This window comes from Carassius auratus, chromosome 43 (genome assembly GCF_003368295.1).
Source record: "Carassius auratus strain Wakin chromosome 43, ASM336829v1, whole genome shotgun sequence".
Taxonomy (NCBI): Eukaryota; Metazoa; Chordata; class Actinopteri; order Cypriniformes; family Cyprinidae; genus Carassius; species Carassius auratus.
Window position 1 is genome coordinate 13,369,677 of NC_039285.1, and position 10,022 is coordinate 13,379,698.

Genomic DNA, 10,022 nt, shown 5'->3' on the forward strand with positions numbered 1-10,022 from the left:
CCACACACACTTACACAGGCTATCATCTCGCTCTCTGCCTCAGCTCCATATCTTTTATATGGCTGCAGTCCACTTTGCTGCTATTATACTGCTCTTCGTGGTAACATTATCACTTAAGATAAGGCTTCAATAAACTGCACTCTCTTTTAGGGGGCACTCTGCTCTTAATCCAATCTCTGAACGTTAGCATCTTTATCACTGGCCTTCCTGGAGACCCTCGCCTCACCTCCAATCTCCATTTCCAATAAGAGCTAGACCATTCTATGCCCCAATGTTAACCCCTTTATGTTCAGCCAAACTCAAAAGAGCCATTGAGGAGTTGATTAAATCGGTTCTAAGTGGTGATTCATATATATGGAGAGGTGGCTGCTTTCACTGGCAGGCAAGGGCAGGGCCATGGAGAGCTGGGTCGTGGCCAAGCGGTGGCACAGCACCCCAGCACCTCCTGGCTGACTCTCTGATTTGCACTAATGTCCTCAGGAGACCGAGCAGAGACCACTGTCAACTGGCCTGGGAGGCCGGCCAGATTGAAACCCCTGCCAGCACGTTTGAAAGGATAGCAAATCATTTAGCCACCCTGATGGCACATTAGCATTTTTTTCGGGCGATGCACTGGCATGGAATAACTCTACACCATTAAACTGCCTTTGAAGTCGAAGCTCGCAGGATAGTACTGTAAAATACGTATACATAAATAGGAAAGACATTTGAAAGGAGCTCAACAAGAACCAGATCATAAAGCACAAAAAAAAGTGTTGGCTAATTACAGCGTGCCTAACATTGTTTGCCCTCTCTCACAGAGAAGCATTCTGACTCTCAAAGCACAACGCCGAATCTGAGGTGAACATTTTTCAGCACAACAATGCTTAGAACACAGAGGCTGGAAACTGGGAAATAAAAGAATGAAGGACATGTAGGTGTTTGAAGAGCCAAATGCAATGCAGGAAAAACTTATTTTGCTCTACTGTATGGGTGCAATCAATGGCTCCAGATAGTTCGATAGATCATTCATTCACTCAAAGGGGTTTTGAGATGAACACGTTTTTAACCTAAATCCTGGCTGAATGGCTTTGGTGAGATAGACATGAGAAGTATATGGTAGGTTCATTTACAGAGTATATGTCTGAGATGAAGATGAATACATTTCATGGTCTCCGTCAGTCTGCGTTAGAAGCGTCAGTCTGCAAATTGTATAACACTTTTCCACAGTTGTTAACATTGTAAATCTAGCAAAGCTTTTTATCTTTTCATTTTGGCTTAATCTGACATAATCAATCTCCATTTTTATTTGTATAGTCTCTTTTGTAAAGTTATATAAATGGTATCATGGATTTTTCTTTATTTGTTTTTCTTTATTTAATTTTTTCTATTGGAGAAAATGGGAATGCAACCATCATATTACATTGTACATTGGTTTCCATTTAACCAATTATGATCACTTTGCTTTGTTTAACCCCAAACATATGTTAAAGTCTATTAAACATTTATTTGCTAAAAAAAAAAAAAAAGTCTTAACTGATTTAAGCTGATCTAGCTGAACTCTACTGACAATTGCTTGAAAGCAGGAAACCATACCAGCTAAGCTAAGGCTAGCTTGTAAATCAGCTAACCACCTAAGATGAGTAAGTTCATTTTGTAACTAACTGGGTAGACTTTAATATAGACGGAGATAACTAATGATCAATCATTTGATGCTGAGCTGAGGTGTTTTTGCTAAGTGGATTCGCTGCACAGCTCCTCCTGTAGGTTGAAACCACATTGCAGCAGCGCCACCAGAAACATCAGAGAACGTTTATTGGGTATTCATATCATGCTCCAAACAGAAGGATTCATCTGATACGAGCATCAAACATTCCTCCATTCCACTGAGCAACATTCAAATTAGCCTGCCAGAAATATGAAATATCACCCGTATAGACAGACACAAAGTGAGGAAGTAGTCATAAAGGAGGAGCGAGAGAACAAGAAAAAGAGGCACAGTCGCTGTCTCTGCTGCTGTCTGTGTTGTAATCCCTCCTTTAGCACGCTAATTAGGAGCATTAGCATGGCTGAGAGCTAAAAACTTGTTTGAGTTCTGCTTGGAGGAACTAGACGTGAGATAGAAGCTATTAGTATTCCAGCAAACAGACCCAAAAAGTGTTGAAAGCTTCAAGAAAAGTTCTTTAACTTTTCATGTTTGCACTGGTGTCTGCACCATTTACACCTTTAATGTTGTTTTGTGAATAGAAAATTTGTCTGGAACAGATCAAGGGGGATGTTGAGTGACTAAACCACAGAACGTCGGCCATCAATAAACTACACTTAAACCATGCCACATCGGTCACTTGCGTGCTAGCAGTATATGACTATCCGTAGCATCTCCCGGGTACAGAAGTATTTATTTTATTTTTTTCCTGCATGATAGTTATGTTTGGTAATCATAAATTCATGCGCCTTGTCTTTATTTGATTCCCAAGTACACACTTTGATCTTGTTTCAAAATCAGTGCTTATTAGTGGGTCAAATAAGCACAACTGCATTCAATAGAAACGTAAACAATCATTTTCATTTATTTGCAAATAACGTACCACATTGTATCAAATAACATTAAAATGTCCAAAACTATTCAAATCACACATAAGTATTATCATTTTAAAATATATTATTTCTATATACTTCCTTTTTTGTTTACCCTTTTAAAATATGAAATGCAACATTTTATTTTATTATGTAAGCTCAGTGCAGAATATATCCAGTTAAACAGGAACAACGTCTCTCCTGCTGTTGATTCCATGCATTAGGTCACAGTTTAGATGGCATTAATCTCAGCCATAATCTGTGTTCCTGGGAGGCTGTCCCCTCGTTCTCTTCTGAAGCTCTCTCTTCCAGACAGGTTCCTCGAGAGAGACATTCCCCTCCCTCTTGGCCCCCTCTAGCTTCCTTACGGAAGAAACAGAATGCTGAGTGGAAGCTCCACAGGTGACCTCATGATCTCTGAGCATCTGGTTGAATTACTTAACATCACGCTCAGCAGATATGTAATCCCACATAATGCCCATTTCTCAAAAAGTGCACCAATTTGTATAAATGCAGCAATTTAGCTTCATGGCCATGATATTCCAGCAGGGACAGCTTCATGAGCGCGGAGGGCAGAGGGTGGGCACAGGTCAGGGGAGTGAGAGAGGATGAGAGAGATGAAGGGCGGAGGATTGGTTTCTGGTACTGTGGTTTAGAGCACTGATTTCATTGGTGCAGCTTAATAAAGTCCTGTAAACACATTTTGTTTATGCACAGAGATTTTCAGCAAAGCTGCTCTCACTGGATTTCAGGAATCAAGGCCAAATTAATGGCCATCTTCTCTTGACCAGAATCAGAGGAGGTACAAAAAACTCAATCGAAGAGAGGAAAATCCCTCTTGATATCTAACAAATTTGGTTATGAAGAGACAAAAATGGAAACTCACACTCCATATTTCTTATATTACTACATAACTTTATTGTATTGATTTTGTGTGGCTTTTATAGATTTTGTTAATTGTTTATTAATATATTAGATTTAATATTTAGATTTATTTATAATGTGTTTTTTTTTTTTTTTTGACAAACACCAAACACTGCCGTCTGAATCCACATTTCTGAGTTAACATGAAGAAATTGATTAAAAATTCAGTGTTTAAATTATTTTTGACTACTGCTAAACACCATGATAACTGCTGAGTTCTTCTTTTTTCTAATTATTCAATAAATATTAATGAATTCTTATTTTTTTTTCCAAGCATATGACATTTTATTTAAAGCAGACAATCATGCGACTGACCACGTGAGCAGCACATTCCAGGTTGTGTAAGATCACAGAACTGGCTTCTCCATTGTGAATAAATTGACATCCGAATGCATGAGTTTTATCACTGAGGTGCCATGTATTTATTTATTTATTTATTTATTTATTATTTCAAACAGTCCACATAAAAAAATTATAATAATAATAAAAAAATAAAAACATCAAAATACTGTTACATGTTTACTGTCCATGATGTTGTTTAGAAATGAGAAAGCATCACTGGTATACAAAACGGCTTAATCCAAAGATAAAAAATGGCCCAGCCTAAGAAGTCGGAATGTCATGCGGAAATATGAAATTATTTAACCCCTAAAATATGACTGAGATGTAAAAATCCATTACATTTGATCGGCTTTGGTCCATGTCCATGCTGAAAGAGGATTTGCGATGTTACAAAGAATGATTTGCTAAGTCTGACCAGGGAAATATTGTTCCACATTCTAGAATGAAACAAACTGAGATGTTTGATTTATTTTATACTTGTATAAGGCGGCCGAGACTTGGTCTGAAAACAGCCAAAAGTGAGATTTTAATTACCAGCCTGCTGAAGTGCAGCTTAGAGAGAAAGAGCGAGAGAGAGAGAGAGAGAGAGAGAGAGAGGACATACTAAGACCTGCTTTCGAGGGTTAAGACACAGCTTATGTCCTTGGCTGCGTGGGGACTTAATACCAGACACTCCCGGAGAGCATTTGCCTCATCTATCAGAACAAGACGGCAGCGGTTAGGAGAGGAGAACGGGGGGAGGGAGAGAGTGATGATGGAGGACAAGAGGAATATGGATGGACGAATACAGATCCAGAATGAGTCCTCAGATCTATGCCATACTGCCCCCGGTGGACTTGAGCACAAGAGAGGAAAGCTGAGACATTCTGTAATGTCGAGTCTTACAACAGAGTATTGGAAGTTTATATTAAAAGAGCTTTCTGTGATGTTTTGCCAAAATGCCATGAAACACACTGATTTCCCTTTTGACAAGGGCAGTGACAGGAAACAAATACTGACAAAAGCAACATTTTCATCCAAGGGACGGACGGAACAAAAGTGGACAAATTCAAGAAAAATCTGTATGCTTTGTCTTGTTTTTTCAGTGTTTGCATATATACAGACACCCTTCAAACTATGGATGGAAAGCCAAATTTCATAAAACTGATAATATTATAACCTATATGTTCTTTCCCGTTTTAAGCATTCATGTAATCCAACAACGGATGAAACTAAAGTGGGCAGACAAAGAAAATCTGTATTTTTCTCCTGTTTTCAATTAAGATACCCAAACACACTTCAAACAATTAAAATATACACAGAAACATAATTTCTTAAGATTACAAAACATGTTTTCAGAAAATATGTCTAGAGTTATGTCTAGTTACTTTCCTTAACCCACTGGCAAATAGTTTTCTTATTTTTCTTATTTCTTGTTTTAAGCAATAATGTAAACATGTTTAATGAGGTTTATGATTAAAACAAGAAAATAAAAAACCTGGGCTGAGATAAATAAACTTAATTCTTCCAAAACAAGTCATTTTCTCTCAGCAGTTTTGATTTTAAAGTAATTTAATGTTGTTCTAATTATTATTTTTTTTGCATATTTTTAATGAGAAATACAAATACAAATGTTGATTAAAAATAAAAGGGATATCTGGTGTTGAAATGTTATTTTATTATTTATTTTTGTAGAAATTGTATTAAAAAAAAAAAAAAAAAAAAACTTTTCTTCTGACACTGGCAGTGGCAGGCAACAGATACAGCGAGGAGCAACATTTTTATCCGAGGGATGTATGAGAAAGAAGAAATGGTAAAAAAGTTGACAGATTGAAAAGGGTAGAGAAAGTGGTGTCCTTCAGAAAAACAAACGAGCTTTGAATAAGAGTGTGAGAAAGGGGGAGAAAATGTCCAAAAAAGACAGAATGAGAAAGAGAGGGAGAGACAAGCTCTTGGACAGAAGGTTTGCCTGTGGTGCGACAGCTTTCTGTGCCGCACAAGGGTGAGCTTCTGTTCAACTGTGCCATCAGTTAGAGCCTGTCACCAGGTGTGTATGTGTGTATGTGTGTGTGTGTGTGTGTGTGTGTGTGTAAGAGTGTGAGTGAGAGTGCCCTACATATACCCTCAACTCTTGACAAAAACTCAATACAGTCTTTCTAATCTCCCACCGCAGCTATTGGACTTTTTGTCAACCTCTCTCTCACACACACAAGCCTCTCCTCATCTTTAATTTTTCCCCCCTTAAATAAAAGACTTGTTTTTCTCCAGGAGTTTTCCTTATATATTTATTTCAATCGACACTGGTTGGCACCATACACAGCAATAATGTGTAAAACACAATTTAGCTTTGGGGAACCTGCCATCCCCAGGGGCAGAGCTGGGTGACATGAACGCTTGCTGTTATCTCGTGTTTACCTGCCTGTTCTGCTTTTATTTTTAAGTACCACACTACCTAGCTCAGCTCAACAGCACAGCGAAGCAAAACAAGGAGACTTCGCTTGGTGCGTGATGCTTTCTGTGCACTGAGAGCTTTAAAGGAAGGAGATCAGACACACTGTCTGACTGCATTTCTATTGATGACAATTGTGTGTTGTATGAACATGTCCATAATTGATCCATAAATCAATTTGATGCATGGACAGTTTGTTATGCTAACTGTGGTATGATAGCATATATTAAGATCTTCAGCTTTTTCGTGAGAGATTTCATCAAATGATAAGCGCTAGCATTTCTCCATCTTAAAAAAATAAAATAAATAAAAATAAATAAATGAATAAATAAATAAATAAAAAGTATATTTGCTGGACACATGTACTGCTTTAAAACTAGATCATAAAGCTGACAGGCTCCTGAGGCATGATCTACTAAACAAAAAACAGAGCGCCCCATGCTTTACTCCCACTGTCACCGTCAAAGTAGTTTCACACTCTCTCCCCGAGAGCGTTCGTCTGGGTTTATGTGTGTGAAGTTATAGCCTATATTAGCGCTGTGGGTTACATGAACATGCTGCTTTTGCCATCAGATCGTGAGCGAGGGGTATAGTATTTGCAACAATTTAATGAGAGTCGGGGTGAGGAAACAAGTTGAGTGATAAGCAGGTCATTAGGTTTGCTCTGCCAACTCTGCTCGGCTTTGATTTGTGTACGCTGTGTGATACATGTGAAGAAGGAAAAAGAGACTTTGAGGGAGAAAAAAAAAAAACGCTTAGGAAGTGCAGAATTGAGCTGTACTTCATGAGCTGAAACTCTGTAGCGCAAGATGATTCAATTAAAGTCTGTGGACTTTGTGTTTGATAAACCCAAACAAAGCAGCTGGTTTCCAGCACAGGGAGCTTCAAATGAAGTCCAGAGGCTTTTGGATTTATTTGAAGTTCCCTTTCTGGGTCACCGGTTGGTGCAGAGGAGGACAATCAACTCAATCTATTTAGCACTGTTGAGTCACAGCCTCCCCTTTCAGCTGCTCGCGGAGGGAGTATATGAGAGAGCCGGATACAATCGGCAGCCTCCGATTCAATCCAATTGTTTTTCAAAGACAACCACCTGGTGGCAAGCAGCGGAAACATCCGTCAGCCGATACTAAGCCTGACCGTTTACAGACTCAGAGGCTGTGTGAGAATAACCGCACAAGTGATGAGCATGTTGTGTTCGCTCGCCGGTGCATGAGTCGAACATCTATTGACATGCTACGGTCAAGAGCTTGACCTCGGCAAGCTTCCTTTACAAGTTCAAGATCTTGGGGTCCAGTGAAACTCATATGACAGAAAAACAAGATGTCATGCAACTACTTCAAACTCTTTGGCACAAACTCAAGGTTTCACAGCCCGAACCTCAGAGACTCCTTCGCAACTCCCAGAGATTCACTACTCGCATGCACTGACACAGGACACAACACAGCGGAGAAAAGGAGACCAGGCAGCTTACCGTGAGCTGTCAGCCACAAGATAAGAAAAACCTCCGGGATCATCTCGGCACTTTGCAGGGGTGGTGTTCTCTTGGGTGCCAAGGAGAAGAAGTTCACGCACACACAGACAAATGAATCTTCTGGTTGGCTGCTATTGTCAGTCCCCCGATGTGCCCTCTTAATAAAGAGAGGCTCCTTGTCAATCTCTTTCTTTTAGTGTCTCCTTGTCCAGTCTCTCTCAATGTGCTGTGATAACAACTTGCTGTGTTGTCCTATGGTAACTGAAGTGACTGCTCTGATGGTGCGTGTACAGGCGCTCTCATAAACTCAGAATACTCGTGCTCTCTCTCTCACTCTTGCTCTCACACACTGATCTTCCATTCTCTGCCTGACAGAGTCAGTCTGCCTCTCTCTCTTTCTCACTCCTCCCCACACCTCCCTCCACTTCTCTCGCTCTTTCTCTCGTGGAGGAGCAGGGGAAGGCAGGGGTTGGCTGCTCACAAGGTCCGCCCACCCGATCAAGCGTAGCAGCTCTGTTGCAACAAGAGACTGGGAATTAGACCTAATCTTTGAGATCTGAGAAAGAAAGAAAGAAAGAAAGAAAGAAAGAATCTGGAAAGCTGTCTTTCTGTAAAATAATAATAATAATAATAATATTTTTCATGAATTTATTTGTAATTATTATATTTTTTTCTTTATAGAAGGAAACTTTGATTATGGTGACTTCACATAATTGTGCTTATGTCTTTTCACTACATGATCCAATACACACACACACACACACACACACACACACATACACATACATTATTTTAGCGATGATCAAAATTAGAGAACAACCCACAATTTCCAAAATTTTGAGGTCACTGTCTAGTCCTGTTTGAAGTTATCCTAACACGAGTAAAATCTCACTGTTTTAAGAGTATTTCATTATTTAAATATGAAGAGTCTGGTTTCAAAATGTGATAAACGTCATTTACTGAAAAAAAAAAAAAAAAAAAAAAAAAAAAAAAAAAACCTTTCTGCCAAAATCAGTATTGTATCTGGCCAGTATTGAAAAGTATATTTTAAATTTTACGCAAAATGTGATATTCACAGAGTTATTAGGTCATGTTTTCTCCCTTTTTTTCTAAACCGCGACAAACGTCACTCTTCCTTTTTTGCAGAATGCGATATATGCGCTCAACCAATCACAATGCACCATTCCACAGAATCTAGACAGTAACAACCAATCACAGCGCACCATTCCACACAATCTAGACAGTAACAACCAATCACAGCGCACCATTCCACACAATCTAGACAGTAAAAACCAATCACAGCGCACCATTCCACACAATCTAGACAGTAATGGTTGCGCTTTTAATACACCTGGCATCCTAGTGATCCTCATCTACTTTGTGCTTTGCGATCAACAAACAATACCTCCCAGTTATTGTCGTTAATCTAGCACCTCATTCAAATATCCTTAATTATCTGAAAAACCCTATTTACCTGTAAGTCTAACTTTCCGGTTTTGACTGACTTCGTAAGATGGTGAGCCATTCTAAAGTGACTAAACCATCCAACACCAGGCCAATAGCAGCCACAGCAAGAGAAGCTGATCATTCTAAATCTGCGATTTCTAGAATATTGCATCTTAACAATGTCTCTAACTCATTCAAGTCCCCCTAAAAAGCTAGGAATCCACAAAAGCCAAATTCACAATGATACATAATAATAATTAATTAATAATTCTTTACATTTATATAGCGCTTTTCTAGACACTCAAAGCGCTTTACATAGACAGGGGGTATCTCCTCATCCACCACCAGTGTGCAGCATCCACCTGGATGATGCGACGGCAGCCATATTGCGCCAGAACGCCCACCACACACCAGCTTACTGGTGGAGAGGAGACAGAGTGATGAAGCCAATCAGTAGATATGGGGATTGTTAGGAGGCCATGATGGTCAGAGGCCAATGGGCGAATTTAGCCAGGATGCCGAGGTCACACCTCTACTCTTTCCGAAAGACATCCTGGGATTTTTAATGACCACAGAGAGTCAGGACCTCGGTTTAACGTCTCATCCGAAGGACGGTGCTTGTTGACAGTATAGTGTCCCCATCACTACGCTGGGGCGCTAGGACCCACACAGACCACAGGGTGAGCACCCCCTGCTGGCCTCACTAGCACCTCTTCCAGCAGCAACCTAGTTTTCTCAGGAGGTCTCCCATCCAGGTACTGACCAGGCTCAGCCCTGCTTAGCTTCAGTGGGCAACCGGTCTTGGGCTCCAGGGTGATATGGCTGCCTACATTAGGATAATATGGAGAATCTCAA

The 10,022-nt window shown here is 39.8% G+C and overlaps 1 protein-coding gene across 1 annotated transcript in view; it reads right to left on the reverse strand.

Annotated features, from left to right (window-relative positions):
* LOC113061746 (kin of IRRE-like protein 3) overlaps positions 1-8,205 on the reverse strand; it is a 233,924-nt gene extending 225,719 nt beyond the window's left edge. The window contains exon 1 of the mRNA XM_026231153.1: positions 7,722-8,205. Within this exon, the coding sequence (XP_026086938.1) occupies positions 7,722-7,764 (43 nt within the window). The 5' untranslated portion in view covers positions 7,765-8,205. The remainder of the gene's footprint in view (positions 1-7,721) is intronic.
* Positions 8,206-10,022: the final 1,817 nt, after the last annotated feature.